This window comes from Nanorana parkeri, unplaced genomic scaffold, assembly GCF_000935625.1.
Source record: "Nanorana parkeri isolate BGI_ZX_2015 unplaced genomic scaffold, ASM93562v1 scaffold505, whole genome shotgun sequence".
Classification (NCBI taxonomy): domain Eukaryota; kingdom Metazoa; phylum Chordata; class Amphibia; order Anura; family Dicroglossidae; genus Nanorana; species Nanorana parkeri.
Window position 1 is genome coordinate 443,276 of NW_017306773.1, and position 22,208 is coordinate 465,483.

General features: G+C 44.1%; 1 protein-coding gene across 1 annotated transcript in view; it reads right to left on the bottom strand.

Annotated features, from left to right (window-relative positions):
- Positions 1-185: 185 nt before the first annotated feature.
- Positions 186-22,208, bottom strand: part of ARID1A (AT-rich interaction domain 1A) — a 62,741-nt gene continuing 40,718 nt past the window's right edge. Inside the window, exons 5-20 of the mRNA XM_018561181.1 lie at positions 21,087-21,327; positions 20,782-20,871; positions 20,536-20,703; positions 13,898-14,183; positions 13,627-13,766; positions 13,401-13,510; positions 12,462-12,671; positions 12,171-12,375; positions 11,930-12,062; positions 11,633-11,784; positions 11,400-11,535; positions 6,101-6,217; positions 5,905-5,995; positions 4,293-5,178; positions 1,992-2,122; positions 186-1,889 (exon numbers count right to left, since the gene is read on the bottom strand). Coding sequence (XP_018416683.1) covers positions 237-1,889; positions 1,992-2,122; positions 4,293-5,178; positions 5,905-5,995; positions 6,101-6,217; positions 11,400-11,535; positions 11,633-11,784; positions 11,930-12,062; positions 12,171-12,375; positions 12,462-12,671; positions 13,401-13,510; positions 13,627-13,766; positions 13,898-14,183; positions 20,536-20,703; positions 20,782-20,871; positions 21,087-21,327 — 4,749 coding nt within the window. The 3' untranslated portion in view covers positions 186-236. The remainder of the gene's footprint in view (positions 1,890-1,991; positions 2,123-4,292; positions 5,179-5,904; positions 5,996-6,100; positions 6,218-11,399; positions 11,536-11,632; positions 11,785-11,929; positions 12,063-12,170; positions 12,376-12,461; positions 12,672-13,400; positions 13,511-13,626; positions 13,767-13,897; positions 14,184-20,535; positions 20,704-20,781; positions 20,872-21,086; positions 21,328-22,208) is intronic.

The following is a 22,208-nucleotide window of genomic DNA, read 5'->3' on the forward strand; positions in this document are numbered from 1 at the left end:
CACCGAAATACAGTAGCTTTGGTTCTCACCAAAACACAGAGAGGAGGAGAAAGGGTAGGGGAGGTCCACAACGGTGGCCAGATCTCCTCTCTGGGGCAGACAGTGGATTGAAACAGTTTTTGCATAAATAAAAAGGGAGGATGGGAAGTATAGGGAAAGGAATCAACAGTCAGGGAGGATTTCATTCTACTGTGATGAGAGGAGGAAACTATCTGGGAAGATGTCCACTGTAGCCGTCATGACTGACCAATCAAAAAGAGGACATCGCAGATGACCTGTGACACCGAGCAGTTCATTAGTGGAGACACCGAGATGTCCAGCAGACGGGACTCGTACAGCGTGAACTCTGAGTGATTTTCCTCAACCTTGGCCAAAGCCAGCAGGGCACGTGAGGCTCGTCTCATCATGTCCGTACTGGTAGGCTCAAAGGGAGCGGAGGGTCCATGTAAGTGTGCAGCCTGACTCTGTTGAAACTGGGTGGCTGCCAGACTATCTTCAAGAAAACCTAATAGGTTACCAATGCTGCCTTTTTGTAGGGCAATAGACCTTGCTGCTAAACTATCACCCTGTGCCAAGTTTGCCAAAAGCACCACTGCCATTTCCCTGCACACGTGGTTTTTTCTGTCACTTAAGAACCTCACCAAGGTTCCATAGAGCTTCTCAAGACGACTGAAAGGTGGTGTAGCTAATATTAGGTCCACATTGCTGTCTTGAATACTCAGTTTGCTCAGTGCTTCCAGTACCAGTCTCTGGGGTGAAAGTACTGCATTGGGACCCAATGTTACAAATGGATCCTGCGCTTCCGCTGATGGACAAACTGCCCAGTGTAGCAGACCATCAAGAATGGGTAGACAAATGCTCTCAGGGTAAGGAGAAAGGTCCAGCTGACCAGAGATGTTGGCAAGAGTGACTAGCGTGTTCTCACGCAACATTTCCAAACAGTCCCACCACCATTCAGCCTTGTTGCTGCTAACTCCTTGATCTCTCTCTTCCTCTTTTTCATAAGTAAGAGGTGCTTGTTTCCTTTCTGGGTGCTTATGATGGAGCAAGACTAGTTTCCCAAGAATCAGCAGCAACCCTGGGTGCTTGGACATTTCCAAGTCATTGCCTGGCACAAAAGACAAGCTGCGCAGGATGTTCGATATGCACACGCAACGACGGGAAAGAGCATCTTGCCAATCTTCCAGTGTGCACAAAGGGGTTTCATCTTTACTACGTGGTTCATCCTCCAAAATTTTAAGACCGTGCCTGCTGCGAGATGGGGGACTGCCACCTAATGCAAATTCTGTATCCTCTTTAGGAATCTCTCCCCCTTCTGATGGCAAAGAACTTGACCTGGAACACAGAACATCATCTATGGTAGGAGCGGTGTCCTCTGCCCCAGTTACTTGCTGTTCTCGAGACCTGCGTTTTCCCTGGGAGCGTTTACGGACAGGGGGATCAGGCCGCCTTTCAAAGTGAGTCTGGATGTGTTCTGTTGTATCACCCCCTCCTATTCGCCAGTGCAAGAGGCCACTATCAAATTCTTGAAGACGACCCAACCTGTGAGAACAGTCCAACACAAAGGCATCTTCCCGCTGTACAACTTTGATTGGGAGTTTGTCAAATTTGCTGACATGCCGCTGGGTATCCTCATTGCCTACACAAGGAGCTGAGTAGGCTTTCCTTTCCTCTTCATCCTCACTTTGGAGATCATCATCAAGGGACTGGAAGCCATCCCCATCACTATATTCGGCATCACTTATGAGTGGGCTTTGAGAATTTCTAGAGGAAGGACTAAGCAGGTTCTTTTGCCCAGGCTCTCCAACTTCATACTCGCGGAGGATCCCATAGATCTCAATTAGGCAGCGTCTGAAGTATTCCACTAGCAACTCTAGCAATCCAGGCAACTAGAAGAGAGAAAGGTGCACTTTAGTGTAAAAAGTTGTTGGAAAAAAAAAATTGAGGTGAGGAAAACACTAACAAAACATTCTGTAGACATGTACCCTCACCTGGCTAAGGTTAAATGTCATGATGCTGTTGTCATCATAAAGAAGAATATTAATGGTGTCCAGTGCCCAAGTACTTTCTGCAAGCAGACCAGATTTCAAAGACATCATCACACGCCAAGCCTCAGGTGTACCTGAAAAATGAAGAAAACAGTCAAATGCAGCATTGGAGTGATTACATCTTTATCTACAGTCAAACACATCGTTATATGCTCTCCATAGATGAAACATAGAAAGCAAAACCCAAACTTTAATCTGATTTAGGGTCCCATCTAAAGGCTGTGCATCTCTGCAGCAATGTACCTTCACTTTATTATCCATTCTGCCCTAGTTACCAGCAGGTACTCTGAAGCACATGGTGACATGAACCAAATACGTTTTACCCTCTTTCCTCTAAAGAACTGTTGCTCATCTAGATCTTAAACATTTTTTCCAACACTGGTATAAGATTCAAGCATTTCCTACCTGTTCTAGTAATATGAACCTGTTAACAGGGCTTCTAAAGTTTGTCTTAAAGCGGACCTTTATACTCAAAAATCTAATTCTACCAATGCATCCCTCTATATATGATGATTAATAACAGATGAGTCAGGTGTGAAATGCTGTGATTTTGAAATACTGACACTTTCAAAGCAGGAAGTGAATGCTCTGCAAGTGCAAATTACTTCAGTTTGCCAACACAATGCGCACTGGGATTGCCTTGTCATCAGCAGAGCATTGCTGGGAAATCTCATCTGTAATCTCACAAGATCTCAGGGAAAGGCATTTTCCTCCCCTGAGATGTGCATGGTCACATGTCCAGTCACCCAGGAAGTATGAGAGCTAGTAATCTGCCCTTAGTAAACATGGCCACTGTCAGAAGACTGGGGGAGAAAAGAGGAATAAGGTATACAAAGAACACAAAGCCGATAGTTATCTAGAAGTATGTGTTTGTAGATCGTCATTACTAAACATTTCTAAGGGCTTGTTCACACCATGTCCAGACCAGTTTGTTCCCGGACCAAAATAGCATCCCAATCTATCCCTATGGTATTTCTGGGCTCTGTTCACACCAGCATAGTCCGTTCCGGACCAGACAAAAAAAAAAAAAAAAGAAAAGCACTGCTAGTCTCTGGTCTGAAATGCACTGGAACGCATGAAAACACAAATGCATACAAACGCACTGGACTGCACCTGAATGCCCATTTAACGCTCTGGAACGCAGCAAAATTGCAGTCAAAACAAGGCAAAAACGCAATGCACCGCGTTCCAGAACTGGTCCCGAAAATGGTGTGAACCTGGCCGAAAAGGTGTGTGGGTATATGGGTAAAGGTCCGATTGAAGCACACCTGTCGCTTATATAAACCAATCCAGCCAGAAGAACCATGTAAACGAAACCGAATAGCTCAACATGTGGCAAGTGAATTATTATTTTTTTTAGCTTAGAGTTAGGAATAACATGGTTACCCAAGACTTTGAGGTCAAATAGCATGTCCCCGATAGATGCTGAAACGTTTTGGATGACAGTGGTGCACCTACCTCTACAAGAGCAAACATACAACCTGCAATAGAGCCAATGCTTCTTTTACTGGGATCTTCTGGCTAAACTTTCATACACCAACAGGGTTGCTTTAAAAGTATTAGCTATTAATAGGTTAAAAAAAAAACCCAAAAAAAACGGCACTCGCAAGGGGATCCATCTATCCAGTGCTAGATTTACAAAAAGGCACACCAGCAGCAAACAAATACATGTTTCAGCCCCCAAACTGGGCCAGACTAAGGCTCAGTTTGGGGGCGGAAACATGTAAGCATTTGTTTGCTGCTGTTATGCCTTTTTGCAAAAAAAAAATACTGGATGGACAGATCCCCTTGCGAGTACCGATTTTTTTTTTAACCTATTGCTCAGTGAAGGCTCTGGCGGAAGCTTGACCAGGCAGCGGGATTGGAGACAAGATGGTAGAGCTGCTCAATGTTTCTAAACTGCTATTACATATTACCCATTGAGAACCAGGATGCATGGCACTACTGATGTGAAAATGCCATTTACCTAAATGTGTCTAGATTTAATACATCTAAATCAATGGCTGTGAATGAGCATAAAGCAAATAAAAGCCAGAAGAGTCAACATTTTTTATACCAATACCTGCTTCAGATTATTTCCAAAGCATCAACATGACAGCAAAGCAAATTCAAATGTGAGCAATGGTATATAACCTATTTCTCTTGGGATGGATGTACCTTAAAAATAATCATCTTTTCAACTGTTACAGATCTGCTGCTCACAGCCATGAACTATGAAATATATAGTTCTATCAATGCACTTACCAATCTCTTTTGCAGTCAGTCTTCTCCTTGGTTTCAGTATGGGCTGGGTGGCTTCCACGGAACCAGGAGGGAAAGTTATGTCCCTGCGGATGAGTGGTGGCTGTGTGGGCGTGGGCACAATGTGGGATGCAGGCACAGGTGGTCCAGCTTTCTGCATCTTCAGGAAGGGAGACTTGCTGGGTGAAGTGTGGGCTTCCAGAGGCCGAGGGGTGGCTGGACTTGCTACCTGAGGCAGATGGTTAGGCATGCTTGGGGAGGCCTGGTAACCTGACTGTGGTGGTGGTCTGGTTAGCGGTGGGCCAGGGGCAGGCACATAAGGTGGCTGCTGTCTGTTGACGTGAGGTTGCCACTGACCTTCATGACTAAGTCGTTGATCTGAAAGCAGAATATCTTCACCACGGGGTGGTCCAGAATGATAGTTAGGTCCTTGTGTACTGGATGTAGGTGGACCAGGTCTTCCCTGGTAGTTATAACCCATCTCACCTCGACCTTGCCACATGGCCCCTGGTTGTGATGCCTCTGCAGATACTGCCATTCCACTAGGAGGCAGAGGCGGCTGCGTACTGTTGCCTGGTGCTGCAGGCACTCTTTCACGACCAAACTGAAAAGGAAACTGATTCTGCCCAGAAGGTGGTGGCCTGCGCTCCCCAGCACTTTGTGGATAATTGCTCCCATATTGCCCATAGGGATCCTGTGTCTGCTGTGAGCTAGGAGCTGGAGAGGGTTGTCCAGCAGGTGGAACTCCAGACCCAGGTGTCTGTTGCTGAGGTTGTGCCTGTGGTTGACCTTGTACACTCTGTGGTCCAGCATACGCAGCACTGTATATTTCTCCTTCATGGCGTTTAGAAGATGGTCCATAACTTCCATCCATGGGCCTTTTGTAGTTCTAAAGAAATAAAGAAAAAAAAAACCACATACATTAAAAAAAATATATACTTATAAGCATCACCAGTCTATCAACTGTGGACATGTGGAGTAGAAACAAACATCAGTATGAACAAGAGTACAGTTATAGGAAAGGTAAATAGGTCAATTGAGTTTAAAAACAAAAAAAAGTAAACAGGGAATTCAATGGGATATAAACTATAACCTCACAACATAAAACAAGGAGGTACATTCAAATTCCAGTAAAGTGCAGTAGCACGGCTCTAGAATCAAAATGGCAAGCTTTATGTTCGGTCTGAACAATTCAAGAACAGAGTCCAGCACATAGTAGGTCAGCACATACATCGTCTCTTGGTCTAAATTACAAGCATCTGGTGAAACCGCTGATATGTTGAGATATCTGCAGACCTAATGTGGCCATTTTGACATGGATCCTCTGTAACTTGCAAAGTGGACAAGAACATCAACAACTCCCAGCTAAACAAAAGCAAGAATAATGTCAGAAAGCTCTCAATGTTGGAGAATCAAAGGAATAAGATGACAGGTGCCCGAATCAGCTTACTATGCTATACCTATAACAAATTCACTTCTGAGAAGACTGACCATTTAAGATTAAAAAATAACCTAGCAGCAATGGACTATGCTGATCACATAAAAATTACAAGGCAGGAGCGCAAACAATACCACCAACAACATGTAGCAATAAGATTAAGGTAGTACAAATTACCTGTTGCTGATACATTGGATTCTGCTGACTAGGATAAGGACTTCCAGATGATGTACCCTGTGTGGGATACTGGTTACTATAGGAGTCATGTCTGCAGAGGGGAAACAAAAAAAATGCATTTTACTCTATTTTTACAGTCTCCATGGCCAAAGTGCATTCTTCTACAATGTTACTGTTAAAAAAAATGTCTTCTCACCTCTGCTGTGGGTAACGCCCAGGAGAGTACATACCACTGTCTGTGGTGGAAGGGATCATATTTGGTTGGGTCCCTCCACTTGCCATATTCCCTTCTGGACCAAGACCTGGTTCTGGCCTAAAGAACCAAAAAAAGTCCCATAAACAAATCACTGTATAAAAGTAGTATTTTTTTCTTACCATAAACACCCTAAGAGATCATTCAGGTTTACAAGATTCTTAAACAACTGGGTTATACTGCTGCCTACCTTGACACTTGAAATACAACTATAGGCCAGCCCTCCTCCATGCTCAGTTTATAGCAAACAAAACTAAGGGCTATGGCCATAAGCACGAAGGAAGAAGCAGAATGTGTTGCTTGGACTTCAAGAGTCCTGTTTTCATTGTTGTCCATTAAGAACACAAGATTCTCAAATGACCAGGGTCATCCAAAGTCAGACCAACAAGGACAGGCAATAGGCTAAAAGGCCCAACAAGGAAACAACTGTGGGAAACTCAAATCCCCCTGCAACACATTGTGCCTAAAACTAGCATAGGCCAAGCCGTATACATTGTAAAACGTTTAGAAAGTGTGAACCGAGGACCAGGTGGTGGCCTTGCATACCTGCAAAAAAAAAAAGAAGAAGCTTCATCCCAAAATGCCTAAAAAGTGGTATAAAACATCCCCAGTTGAGCATGCTTCCACAGGAGAAGGGGGGCATGCTGAGTAACTGCACTAAGTCAACCAATCCGGGGCTATGACAACCATCGGAATGGCCACCTTCTATAGCGAAGAGAAGGAAATGTATAGAACAGGATGTAATGATCCCAGAGAGCCACCAGTGCATCCAATGCCACTGCTAGCAAATCCCAGACCTGCAGGCAAACATGTCCAGCTAGTTGAAACAATGATCCCAGGAGATTAACATTGGCAGCCCCTTCAACAAATAGAGGTGTTTGAGTGACCACTCTCCTGGGTCTAGAAAATGCTGGCTGGGAAAATTCAGCAGCCAATATTCTACCCCCAGAATGTACATGGCAGAGCTGGAATGTGTTCTGCCCAAGTCAGAATGAACACTACCTCACTTGCAGCGAGAGTGTTCCTCCATGATGGTTGACATACACCACACACTGTGGTGTTGCCTGACTAAACCCCATTTGGATGACTGAAGTTCCCTGCACTGACAAGGTCCCAAGGTTTCTTTTAGGAGTCATAAAGGATAGTATCAATCTACGAAAAGAGGAAAAAATAATCAATTGGACAGCCAAAAGCAAGAGGCCACCGGGACTCATATCTTGGTCCTAGGGTTTAAAGTTAAATCAGCATGCCCAGAGACTTGCAATTTGTCCCAAACAGACAATATTCAGTTGCAATTTTACTTGCATGGAACTGCGCAAAGGGGGCTGCTATGAATGATGCAATCATCATTCCTAAGTCTCCTATTCAGCAGCAGAAAGTTGGTAAACAGACTGGAAAAAACAAAAACAGAGACAAAACACTCGGGCCAGAGAAGTGCCCAGGACCAACCCAAGGTTGGTGAAGACATCTGAGGATTCTACAGGACTTAGTCTCTGGATCCTGAACAGTCAGGCTGACAGACATGTCTCCAGAGGCACCAATAATTGTTCCCACAGCAGGTGGTTTCAATTACACTGTCACATGTATGCCAAGTGACTGGAGAAGGCCCAGGACAGGAGCCAGAACCTTGTTGAACACCCAAAATGCTAAGGAGAGAAAGGGGAGAGTCACAAATTGTTAGTGACAGGGCACACAAAGTCATCAAGCTAGTGTGCAGAAAGATGGATATTTGTAGATATGCATCACTAATGTCCAGAGGTCAACACATTATCCAGAGAGATGGTGACCTGGGTGATGACGCCTTGATCCAAGAGACTGTGAAGGTCTCTGAAGGTCCATGAGACGTTGAGGAGACATTATAAGTCAGGGATGAGGGGGAAAGAACAAATTGCATTTGATATCTTTGGGACAATACCTCCTGCACCCAAGCAGCAGAGGAGACTACCAGGTGTCCGCAAGGGCCAGTAAACTTCCCTTATTTCAGGGAGGTGCCCTTTCTGTTTTACAGCGGGTGGCCGTCAGAAACATACATACATACATACGATTTGTGAATTGATGTTCAAGTATCTGTCAGTGTAAAGGTCACAATTTATTAGACAGCCCAAGACCTTTTTTTTTTAAAACGCTGAGGAGTAAAGTCCCTGATACACAGTTGACTAGTTGCTATGGGCAACAAATGAAATAAATGTTCTCTATAACTAGGCAACCAGGACATAATTGATTCTATATTATCCACAAAGGATTAACAGCACTCCCTCAACCCTGCAGCAGTGGTACAGGCACTCTCAATAGTAGTCTATGTCCGCCCTCTCTGTGCAGCAAGTAGCTTCTTCCGAGAGCCAAGCCTCGTTCTGAGGCTACTCTAGAGATCACATGACCTTCCTTCAGGAGGCAAGCCTCACTCTGACCTTACCCACTGATATCTTACCGGAAAAGTTTACTCCGACAAGGGTGTGGAATTCGTATCGCCCGACGCCCGGGACATGTAGTTCCGGGCAAGTAGTTTTTTCACTGTTTTAGCCCTGCTACGGACAAGTAGCAGGGCTGGTTTGACGAGCGGCGAGAGCGGCGCTGAGAAATAGTTTAAAAAAAAAATAGTAAAAAAAGTAATAAATAGTTAAAAATGTAACTACATAAAAATAATAAAACAAATGAAAACATTTTACAAAGTAAATAAAAAATTAAAACCAGTCCCGCTGCCCCATCTGCATGTGAATAAACTGCGATTGTGTGCTACCGCTCGGAAAACGCCGCAACCTGCCTGGCACGACTGGGGTGCCATTAGAAAGTAATGGCATTGCCAGCGCGATTGGCGGTGATGTGCGATCTGTGACTGCCCGGTCATCGTGCACGAAACTGGGCGGATGGCTGGGTGGTCACGGAAGTGCACACCACCGCCGATCGTGCTATCAGTGCCATTATTTTCTAATGGCACCCCAGTCGTGCCAGGCAGATTGCGCGTTTTCTTCCAGCAATCACGGTTGAAAACACTGCACGGTGCATGTCGTGAAAATAGGTACATGTACCTTTTTTTCAACGATTGCCACCCAGATGTAACCCCTTACATACGGAGGCTACCGCACACGATCGCACGTCCCGGGAATCCGCAGGTCTGCACCCACCTTAAAGGGGAAATGGAATTACCCGCACAAATCTCCCTCCCACTATACTTACCTTTCGGCGAACGGTCCTTCCCCTCCACCAGTACGGGTGTACTATCTGTACCTGTTCCATGTATTCTGAATTTCGCTCGCAAATTGCAAGCACTCGTTGGTCAACGCGGTCACCTGACGGCACTGACCAATGAGAAGTGCTTCTTAGCACTGCTAAACACGGTTTTGGTTAAAATTATTTTTTGTGTATCAGGACAAGTAGATAGTCATGAAGGACAAGTAGATTCGGCCCCCGCTTTAGTCCTTGGACAAGTAGTTTTTTCCAAAATTTTCCACATCCCTGTCAGAGTAAACCTTTCAGGGAGAAAATGCCTCTCGCAGACATCAGGGAGCCGCTATCTAATAGAGGGAGACTCCCTGAACATCAGGGAGACTTAAGATCCCTGGGATCTACTAACTCATGGTCAACACCTGCATCTGACAAATCCCATCTTTAAGGATTTTGAACAGATGGTCAGGGTCATAAGTGAAAGTAACCAAAACAGTGAATAGCAGATTCAGCAAAAGAAATTAGACAAGGACAGGCCTTAAAACTTTTTGTCCATTGGGTTCTTAAAAGAAGAATCCTCCACCGAACAGGTGTCACCTTGTTTACGAGAGATATAGGAGGGTCTACCACAAGAGGTGTAGACCATTTCTGACAAAATCCTCCACAACGGGAAAGGGATAGAAACCACTTCAAATGGAGAAACACCCCATCAGGGAGTTGCTAATCCTTGTAGACAAAGTCAACAGTGGATCACAAGAAGCACCTAAGCAGATTGCCATGACTTGCAAGAGTCAAGGCCTGACTCATGCTAGCAGTAAACTGATCCACCCATATAAAAGTGTTGTATGTACCACATACAAATGTTCCTTCTTTTTGGGAGGGACTGTTGCAGCCTGCAAATTCCCTGGTTAAAGTTCTTTACAGAAGAATTGCAGAGAGAGGACCTGCAACTAAGTCAGCAGTAGAAACAATAGTTCACAAGTCTGAATCAGGCACAGGAGAGGGTTCAGTATGGCGCCTGCTTGTATGATCAGAGGTGGTGCCGAACTGACTAAGCCGAGACATATACCACTTTCATTACCAAGCAGAAAACATTCAAACAAGAAAAAGAAATAGCCGATGGCGCAAAAGTAGGCTTGGATAGAGAAGCAAGGCCTAAACCTCCATAAGAGGGTAGTGGACCCAGAAACAGGATAGTTGCTCCCAAAAATGGTACACTGCATGCAGAGCAGGAACCAGTGGATAACTGTACTGGAATTAATCCCGACTGCCTGAAGTTCCTACCTGTGCTTAGATTCAGACATGCTGCAGAGAAAATTAGAATGGAAAAAAAACCCCTGAAAAAACCAAAACAAAAACCAAACAGTAAAACACTTAAGGAGCACCAGAGGGCCCCCAAGGGGTACTTTCGTGACCTGGGCAGGTGTAAAACCAGACTGAATGCAAACAGATCATGAGTGGATTTAGCTGAAGATGACAGTGTCACTGCAGACAAAGTATCAAACATAAGCTCATGTGTTGCAATTGTATATAAAAGGTCAGGAGCAGTAGAAGGTAGAAGAAATGTATCTTCATGGCTTCCCAGTGAGAAAGAGGGCATGGAGCATGTTGACAAGTCAGTGCCTAATCCTGTCATGTTAACCTTTTTGTGCTGCTGCCGGTAACATGGGACTTGAGGGCACAAAAATGGTCAGAGAAGGGTCAAGCAAAAGCAGACCACGATTCTGGACCTGGAGAGCGTCCTATAGCAATAATCTAAATGGAACTGGGAGTCACTATGAAGCAGGACTAGGGCATTTCTAGACATGCCCTGCAGAGATACTGCTCAGCAGGGTTGTTGCAGTGAAACCTGCAAGCTTGCTGGCTGGGATAAAACTGCACTCAATGGCTGCACTGGTGAGACTCCTAGACTAGCAAGTCCTGGTGTGCACCAACCAGCAACTGTTGAAGAAAAGTCATCCAAGAAGGTTCTACTGTTCAATTCACCTGCAGGCCACAGCAAAACCCAATGGTTTAAGAATGTTGTGCTCCACAATAGCGAAATTAACATTTATTTTACTGGTCAAATTAATATGCTCACCTCACTCTGTCATAACTGCTGTAAGGATAATGCTGACGCTGCGCCATGTTTGACATAGCAGGACCAGGTGCTCGACTATATGGATCTCCCATTGCTCCACTGGGTCCCTGCCCAGACGACATGAAAGGATCTGCTCCTGAGAAAGGAGATAAATTACTCGTAAGAAAAAAAAAACAAAAAAAAACACTTCTAATGCACATACACAAGTCTAATCAAAAGGATTCATCACCCACCTTTTCTCATTCCACCATAGGGGTCCTTGTTAGACTCATAGGGCATTCTACCCATCATGTCTGTCTGATATCCAGGATTAGGAGTCATTGAGTTCCTTTTCTGGTAAGAAGGATCTGATCCATCATATGCATCCTGGAGACCCGAGTTATTCCTTTGAAGGTTAAAAAGAAAAAAAAAAAAGTAATGTTTGAAAGAAAATTCAAAAGAAAAAGGCAGGATGGTTAGAAGCATGAGGGAACAGGTAATGTTTCAGGTGCAAATTGAGACAAATTTTCATCCACTGTCGCGAAGCTCACCTCATGCCTGGCATGGGAGGCATCTGACTATGTGGCGTGGATGCTGGTGTTGGAGGCTTCAGATCCCCTCCTTCTGCCATAGAGCTGCTAGTGGACTGAGGAGTCTGTGGTCCCTGCATAGAGCCTGAGCCAGCTGTACATAATGAAGATGCGATATTAGACAAGTATTCCAATTATTAAAAATACTAATGGCAACAATAACATAACTATCTTCCAAATAAAAACTAACATATACCCTTACCGGGAGATGGTGGTTGAATTTTCGCCTGTTTCTTTGCTTCTGCTGAAGAAAAGATATCAGGTGGCGGGTCTTCTCCCCTTTCAATTTTGCACTCAAAAGCATACAGACATTGTATATATTGCTTCTTTAGGGAGCTAGCTGCGCTACTGGATGTACCCACATTTAAGTTTGTTGCAAGCTCTCTCCACTTCTTGTTCTTATTAACCTGAAACAAACAAAAAGCAGTTAGGAATGCATTTTAACAAACAAAATCCCAGATATATTTGGCATTGGTAGAGAAAAATGCCTAACCTGGGTAAGTCCCCCAATATCTTTGACAGACATGTAGAGACGGTACAAATCAAGGGGTTTTCTGCCCACAGCTGGTAGGTTGGTCATGCTCATTGCCTTCTCCTCTGTGAATGAAAGGTAACGATCCACCCACATCTTTCTCTCTGGTTCAACTCCCAATTCATACAGTTTTGTTATCTTTTCATTTGTAGTAGTAGAGGAACTGGATTTCTGTAAACAGGAAAATAAATGGTTAAAAGCCTGTAAGCCAAAACATTGTACAAATCACTACTGCACCACCAAGAAAGTGAATCACAATTCAATTTCAACTTTACAAATGTTGAATGCATAGAAAGAAGTGTTCACATCAATAAAACTTATAAGGGCCAATGTCACAATTAAGAGCATTATTGCACTGGTCTAGAAGCAGGACCCCAACTAATGAGGTGGTTACCTTGTGCTTAGTTCACTAAAGCCAAGTAGAGACAATATAATTTCCACCTACCTCCAATCACTTGTGGTTCATGGCATTTTAAATCCCATCATTGATGGTCAGTGGCACTTTCAACCACCCCTCCCCCTTACACATACTGGTCCACACTGGAACGCATGGTCCAGCAGTGCAATTGCAAAAAATTGTGCATGCAGCTTTATTTTGAAGTAAACTTTATATTTGTAACACTGCATTTGTGAATTTTATTTTAAATTAAGGATGGCAGTTAATTTTTTTTTCTATCTGATTAATCGGGGGGAAAAAAGACAATCGATTATAAAATGATCATCCTTAGTTGCAGCCCTATTAGCTACTGTATGTTTGTTCTTAATATCTACATGTATGCTTTTGAGTACAGCACTTCCAAAATGTAAAAGCTGCAAATAAAACCATAACTCGAAAATCTTTCAGTCATATTTAGGTGTAAAAAGATCAAGTAGCCAAAATATCCTAAGTGTGCAAATTACCTTTGATTTGGTCTCGGTTTTAGGTGTCCCATCTGCTTTGTTATTCATTTTGGTAGTTTGCGTCAATTTAACATCAGAGAGTCCCATAAGCTCTGGGCTGCCAGCCATGCCTGAAAAATATACACATTAACACACCTCAGCTAAGCTTCTAGAAACAAAAGGGACAGTTTTAGCTACAAGAGACACAACAGTAACTCATGTTCTCGACAATGGAGCCATAGCTCACCTGAGTTGTTGGCCATATTGCCTCCCATATAGGGAGGTCCCTGTGTATTCATCATTGCCGCCATACTATTTATTCCCTGGCCATATGGTGGTCCTGCTCCCATCATGCCACCCTGGTTCATGTTGGGATATCCTGGAGACCTACAAGTAAAAGTAATAAATAAAAGTAAACATTTTCTTTTAAAACTATAACCAGTTCAATATTTTTCGCTCTTAATTAAATTAAGCATATCCAGCATATTTGCTATGTCAAGACACTCGAGCTCCCTTACCTGCTTTGTATGGAATTTGCAGTGCCATGCATACCCGCAGTATCTTGTGCTTTGCGATTCATACCACCAGGGGGAGGGCACATTCCAGATCCTACTTGCGGTGGCATGCTCCCCATGTTTGGCCCATATGGGCGGTTGCCCATTGCAGAATGAGCCATGCGTCCTCCATACTGTGGCATACCTCCCTGCCCGTGTATCTGTCCACCTGTAACAAGCGGGGCCATACCACCTCCAGAATATCCTGCATTAGGCATGGCATTGTAATTTGGCTGTCGGGGATACCCTCCTATTTGGAAGAGACATTTAGTGGGCACATAATTAATTGAAGGAAATCACCCATAAAAAAGGTAGTCAAATAAACAAAATGCACATTAAAATAAAAAAAAAGTTAGCATTTTTTTGCATAATCCAATCAAATCTGCATTACCATGATCATATATAATGGGCTACTGTTAAGCATTTGCCACCAATTATAAAGAACACCATGTGCTAGATCAGTATTTAAACAACATGACTCATGCAGTAACACTGGGGATGCTGTAAGATGTGGTGATGTGCACGGTGTGAAAGTGTTGCCTCACATAATATACAATGCTGAAGTCCATTTAAAGAATTTTCTGGGAAAGGGGGGACAAAAAAAAAAGTAGGGGTCAAGAAAAGAAAAATACAACCCCTGCAGCAGTGGGAGTAATAAAGTAAACCACAAGTTCTGCTTACACAGCTGGGCCCCCACAAATCACCTATTAGGTGTAAAATGTACCTGTACAGAAAAAAATAAGGGGTTATAGCTACCTCGCCTTACCACCACACATACAGAGCAAGCAGACTTAATATCAGGAAAAGACGTTTTTTGCAATGGACTGAAGTCTTGTGAAATTGCGCCTGCTCTGCATTCTCCAGGAATTTTCTCAGAAGGACAGTGACGTCACGTCCAGCGGTGTTGACGACTCGGATAAATATACATTATTTTTTTTTTTTTAAAGATACATTTTAAAGCTACTAAAAGTACACCAAGGTATTCTTTAAGGGTTAGTTCACACCAGAAACTGCATCACAACTGCGTGCATCTGCGCAGTTGCACTGCAATGCGTTTTGATGCGTTTTTTTTAACTGCACTAAAAAATGCTAATTAGGCATGTAGGTCACTTCCTTTTCCTGTCAGAGAATTTCCTATGTTTGTTTTGTTCGTTTGGGAGCTCAGTCATGCTTACTTTGTTGGCTGGCATGGTGCTAGTTTTGACTTTAGCCACTCTTTTTTTTTTAATGTGTTCCATTGCGTTTGCCCCGCGTTTGACGCAGTTAAAGTAGGACAAGCAGTACTTTTTCTGACTGCAGTTGAATCGACTGCAATGGTGTGAACTAGGCACAAGAAAGCCCATAGGAAAGCATTGTGATGTATTTTAACTACGCAGTTGAAATAAACGGACTGCATCACAACTGCATATGGTGTGAACAGGCCCTAAGGGCATTAGTAAAATACAAATATCACCAAGTATACTTGTTTAGATTTGAGCTGTACAGCTACCAAGTATGAAGAACACCTGAATATTTACCAACAGACCTATAGAGTGGACCATCCAAGATTCTTCGTTCGTTCGTGTACAAAACATTTAACTTTTTTTTTTTAATCTATATTTATATATAGTTTGTTGATTTCTGTTGAGTAGCTGTGAAAGACTACTTAACCCCCTCATGACCGAGGTCTTTATTTTTCATTTTTTGTTTACACGTCAGGGCTCGAAAAATCCACTCGTCCGCGACGAGAGGTCGGTGGAGCCCGACGAGCTTCTTCCAGGCCAGCCGTGTACATCACTTCCTGCATTCAGTGTCACTCTCCAGCTACAGAAGCTGATGAAGCAGATCTCTGCTTCATCAGCTTCTCTGGGGGTCCCTAGGTGACATTAGGGGTCTTGGAGACCCCTAATGTCTCCATAAAGAGGACCTGTCATGTAAATTGGCTATTACATAGGGGACTTCTTAGCCCCCATGTAATAGCAATAAAGCAGTGTGTAAAAAAAAAATACTAAAATTAAAGAATCATAAAAAAAAACAAAGCATAAAAACTGAACTTTTTTTAAGTCCCCGCCCCCCACATACACACGCAGATATGCGTCGGGTGCACCTACGTGTGAAAACGACGATTGCGCCTATTGTGCCACACATGTTAAAATATTGCTGCAAACGTCGGAGTGAGAGCAATAATTTTAGAGCCATTAAAAGGAGAACTATGGAGGTGAGTGCTTTTCACTCACCTCATAGTTCTAGCCGACCTGTGACAATGAAACTGTATCAGTGAATCAGTAGATCGGGAGGTGAGCTCACCTCTTGATCCTGTCACGGCAGAGAGCCGTGACAGGGGAGGGGCTGGATTCCCCCCGCGCTGACTGGCAGAACGGACGGGGGAGGGTACAGCTGGCTCTGCTGTCAGTCACGCAGCTGGGCGGATCCCGGCACAATTGTCGGGATCCGCTTCAGCGTCTCAGTAAAGAGACGCCGCAGCTGCTCGCGGTATACTGAGCCTAGGGTGACGGGAGGACGATAGTTTGTCCTCCCGTTACCCAAAATTTTTCAAGCCCTGTTACACGTTAAACATGATTTTAGGCCTGAAAATGAATTAAAACCCCCAAACATTATTTTCTGAAAGCCAAGACCCTGTAGAATAAAATGTTGGCAGTTGCAAATTTTTATGCTGCACGATATTAGCGCAAATCCTTATCAAACCCCCAAATTTTGTGAAAAAATGCATTTAAATGCCCCTAAAAAACATAACCATATTTTTAAAAATAAAATATAAAAAGGTGGTTACGACGAGTAAATTAGATACCCAACATGCCCAGGTAAAAATTGTGTGCGTTCATGAAATTGCGACAAAATTCAGTATCCCAAAAAGTCCATACACGACACTTTAAAAGCCCCTACAGGTCATAATTTTAGAGATGCGCATAAATATTGGCCGTAGAATTATTGCTCTAACTCCACATGCGTGGAGATACCCAACATATGTCACGAGATCATAGTTTACATACGTAAGCGCACCCGAAGTGTATGTGTTTACGCGAAGACGCGCGTTCTCGCGGAAGCAGGGGACTTTTATTAAAAATGTTACATTTATTTCAATCATTTTTAAAAAAAAACTTGTTTTTTAAACTTTAAATTGCTATGACATAGGGGGCTTACAAGCTCCCCCATGTGATAGCATATTGACAGATACTCTAAGGTGATACTGGGGGTCCAAAAGACCCCTACTATCACCTTTACACTTGAAATAAGCTATTGAAGTACAGATCGCACTTCAATAGCCCAGCACTGACAGCAATGGGACCGGAAGTGATGTAATCTGCATCGCTCCCGGTCCCATAGTATGGGGAGGAGATCAGTGAACGAAGGTTCGCCGATCTCCACAGCTTTCAAAGGGGTTAATATATGTACTAGTCCTGCTTACGACCAAAAAAATCTTTAGAAGTGGACCAGACACACCTGAATTATTGTGAACACTTGTTCCCCCGCTTAACACTGTGGTTCCACTCACCAGGCACTAGAGTGGTCCTCTGCTAATAGACTGGTGAATAGAGCAACAGTGCTTAGCAGGGTGCCACGAGTTGGACACACCAGGAAGTGTCTTGGGTGCAGAACATTTTATGGACTACATACTGTATCTCTTCAAGAGAGCAAAGAACTAACAAACAGTGTGTGTAGCAGGGCACTCCGTTTTAGAATGAAACAGTCACTATAAATGTTAGGTGTGCTTTTAAAGTGCACTTACCCACCTTGTCTAACCCTCCTGACCAAGGTTTTGACCATATAAAAAAAAGTTGTTCACAAGACTTAGGAAAACAGACTGATCTAGACAGTAGAGGAGCTGCTCAGGGCTAAGTTATGGCCACAAGACCCATAAGGAACATTCTCTACCTCAAATGTTTTTAAACACCAAGCCAGGGTGGTAAACCTCACCTACATCAGGGCCCAAAATCCGCCAAAACCATCCCCACAGCCCAGGGCAGGGCCACTGAAGCACACCCGGTAGGGTGTGCAGAGATTACGTATCCCACAACGGGAGGGTAACCTTCATGGAAAATGGGCAAAGCCTTACAGCCCAGGGCAGAAGTTTTGCCACTCTTGCTACCTCAAAGCTCTGAATCTCAATAAGGGGGTCATACAAAAGCTGCATGAACCAATACCTTGCACCATCCTGCAAAGACAGAGTAACAAGTGTTTGAAAATCCAACCCTGAATGAGACCGATTCCCAAGTGACCAGAAACCTCATACTAAAAATGTCTGAATTTCTTATCAAGGCAGGGGGGCCCACAGTGGTCTTCATATTTTTCCTGAAGGTAAAACAGATCAGATTATCCACAGGTTAGAAACACGCCATACTGCCTCACAGATGAAATGCCACAAATGTGAACTGATATCCACACCACTAAAGACAAGAATGAAGCTTGTACATTGCATTGGAGTGATTTACAGCCTCATTGGGTTCTCCTGGAATCGAGAGGATTGCCATTATGATCGCAGATGGGCCAGACTTAGTCTGTGAAAAGCAACATAGAAGAAAAAAAAAAAAAAAAAGGAGTACAGCAGCAAAACGTCCCCCTTCGTGGTTGAAGAGCACCACTGACTATTGGAATTGTCTGATGCAAAAAAGTAACTGATCCAGAGACCCATGACCAAAATATCCAGGAACGCCAGGAGCATGGACCTCATCATCTCTGTACCTTAAAAAGACAATTCAAGTGCAAACTGAGGGACACAAGGCAAGTTGAGCTGAGAGGAATTTGTTGACCACATCACCGCAGGGGGGCTGGGGTAGGAGGAAGAGGCAATATGCATCTGTAGGCAAGTCATGAGAAGCCACACAAAAGAGAAACAGCAGAACAGGTTCCCTTTGCCTAGGCAAGCACCCAAAGAGCGAAAACAAGCAAAATTTCCTCAATAGCTTGAGCTGAAGCCAAAACAAGGAACTGGCAGTAAAAAAAATAAAATAAAAAACAAGTGTCTAAAGTCAACAGAAGACATCCATGCAAAATAGAGTACATCCATCAGAGCTCAAAAGGAAAGTAACAAACTATCCCCTCACCAAAAACTACACTAATGCAGAAAACACTAAAGCCGAGGAGGGGTTGTGCATATACCCTGTGTGCTGCACTTGTCCAGATTCCATGGGGCCTACAGTGGTGTCTAATCTGGGTGTTCAACATACCATGGCAAGTATCCACAAATGAAAGGCCAAGAGCACAATTTCCATGTTACAACCTGCCCCTGTGAGTGGGTAAGACCTCGTCCAAAGTAAGCCCGTAGGAGTTGGTTGCCCGTGAACTATAGACGCACTTGTCCCTATTCTGGTTCACGGGACAGTTCTCTAGCTACAGATACCTCTGCATCTGAACAGATAGGAGTCGGATGTGCAACACCAGCCAACTAGAGTCCAGGATTACATTACACATGAAATTAAGTGGCACAACAATCCGATACACATATTCAGTGAGACTGAGATCAGTGTCCAGCTCAAAATCCCATGCTCAGGAACTTGGCTCACGCAACAGTTTTAGCCAGCAGGGCCTGAGCCAGAACAGGCGACAACAGAAGACCCACCAAGGTGGCTAGTCTCCTATTCATATGACCTCACAAAAAAAAAAATACAAAAAAAATTAAAGGGTGGGAAGCCATCCCATGCCAAACAGTCTGCAGCTTCATCTAGGTGTGATAGGCACATTTACCAGGGATAGAGTAGTCCACCTCATAATTAAGAAGTCCTCAAAGTTGATCCTTGTAGATTAAATTATTAAAAAAGGTAAGTTGGAGGGAAAACCTTGCATGAATCAAGTATGGATCCTTTACTGGTGGAGGTGACTGAAGAATCGTCCGGATGCAAGGTGTCCCGGACTGAAAACACGAGAGGAAATCATTCTTGGAGAACTAAGATTCAGTCTCAGGCAATCAGTTGTCTGAAACTTGACCAGCGAAGTGTGTATACAGCCCCCTTGAGCAGGCTGCTGCACTAGCAGTGCAAGTTGCAGCATACATTTCACCATAGCAAAGCAAAATGTTTTCACTCTTGAGATAGTTTGCACTGGGTGTCAATGGCAGCCTAAAAGTAGCTGCAATCAGAGTTCCAAATGCCCCATGGCGGAAGCGTAACAGGAAAAAAAAAAGTGGATTCTCATAGCCAGAGTTAAATTGTATTGAGATAAGCAAGCTCTCAGAAGTGGAAGGTTAACCCTTTTGGGTTGTCGGATGCAGGACTGCCACAGTGCAATCAATTTATATAAATATAAAAAACCTTGTATTTGATGGTAGACAGTGAAATTAGGAGTTAAAGCTAGGAAAGGCACAACAGCAGCCACACAGGCATGAAGAGGTTGAAGACATTTTGACCTGAATGATCAAATTATCTTTAAGACTGGGCTCGACGAATCCCAGGTGCCAGGTCGCCATGTCGACTAGAAATAGCATACTGGCTTTTGTCAGCCCCAGGGGTGCAGGATTTTGGTTGCCCGACATGAAGTTCTGGGCACCGAGCAGATGGTTTGTTTTTTTTCTTCCACTAGCTAACACAAAGTAAAAGTGCTCCTCAAAATATAAAACTGGGGGGACCAAAAAGTTGGAACTATACAATATTTCACAATGGAAAACGCACCTTGGGGACCATACTGGCTTCCCTGAGGTCCATAGCTTCCCATAGAGTTTTGTTGATAGGGTCCCATCCCAGCATGCATCTGTGCCCCCGTGGACTGGCGTGGCGACAGCGCTGGGCCAGGCTGTGGGGATCCGTACTGAGGTATTTGTGCATTCCTCTGCATGTACCCTGTTAAAAACAAGCAGGTCAATAAACCTGAAACTGAGGTGGTGAGCTCTTTCTTCCTTGCCACATTTAACTGCTTACCTCTCTCTTGCCCAAGCGCAGCCTGGTTCATGGTAGGGTGAATTAAGCCATCTGACTGTACACTAGGAGGACGTGGAGGCATCTGTGTTCCTAATAACAACAATTTTTCAAAATTAAACACCCATAACACCACAAAGTTTATTTGCCTCAAGAATTTAAGATATAAGATGAGAGTGGAGATAAAAACCCATTACAAACTTTGCAATCAGTTATTTAGCAACAAGAGCCAACTACATTCTGTATGGACACATATTAAAGCCAGCACGGAATAAGATAATTTTAAGATTTCATGATCATGCATTTACCTGGAACAGATGTTGGGGAGAGTGGACCAGATCGAGATGGTGCAACACTGGCTGGAGAGCCTACTGGGGAGGGTGAAGGTCCTCTAATACCAGGAAGGTGGGGTGATGTATGAGGAGAAAACGGAGACTGGGCTGGGTTACTTTGCTCGCCCTGACTGCTGGAAATTCCTGAAGTGCTGACACCAGGACTAAGAGCACCCTCAGCACCCATAGGGAGATCATCAATGGAACCAGAGAGATCCTGGGGAAGAAAAACACAGGATTGAATTAGAAAAGATTTAAAGGCGTTGCCCTCTTTCAAATAAGTGATACATTGCCAAGTTTTTGCTGGCCATTAGGCCTCATTCACACACGAATCGGCCTGCACGTACAGCTCCGTGCGGGGCCGTACCAAGCAGCTGCCGGGAAGGACAGGTGCTGCGTGTGATTAGAACGCAGCCCCCGTCCTTCTCTATGGGGCTACGCGGCCATACGCCCCCCTACGCTCACATCATTTGCAGGTCCGTAGGGGTGCGGGTGATCGTATTCATACGCCGCCGGAATGGAACATGTATGCGTCCCGGCCAGAAAACACGCACCCCTACAGACCTGCAAATGAGATGAGCGTAGGGGGGCGTACGGCCGCGTAGCCCCATAGAGAAGGATGGGGGCTGCGTTCTAATCACGCGCAGCACCTGTCCTTCCCGGCAGCTGCTTGGTACGGCTACGATTCGTGTGTGAATGGGGCCTTAAAGAGAAAGCAGTTTCCAGCTAGAGAAACTTTTAACAGAAAACCATTCATGGCCTGTGACCCAGTGTGTGAATTAACACAAATAACTCACGGGGAAAATATGTACCAAGAACAAATACAAGAAAAAGCATTGGTACGTTAGCCACCTTGGTGCCACTGTAAGCGGCCTTATGCCCAACCATGTGTTTCAGAGTACATTTTAGGTGCCAAAAACATGTTCAGGCTGGTCAAATATTTTTAAAGGTTGAACTGCTCACACCAGATTCAAGAGGCCAAATTATCAAGATTTCCAGGCACCATAAACTGCCCCTCTGTTGATACAAAACAGACTGCATACCTATAGGTATGCATGCAGCTGTATGCAAAAACCTAGGCACCTTCAGTAAAAATAC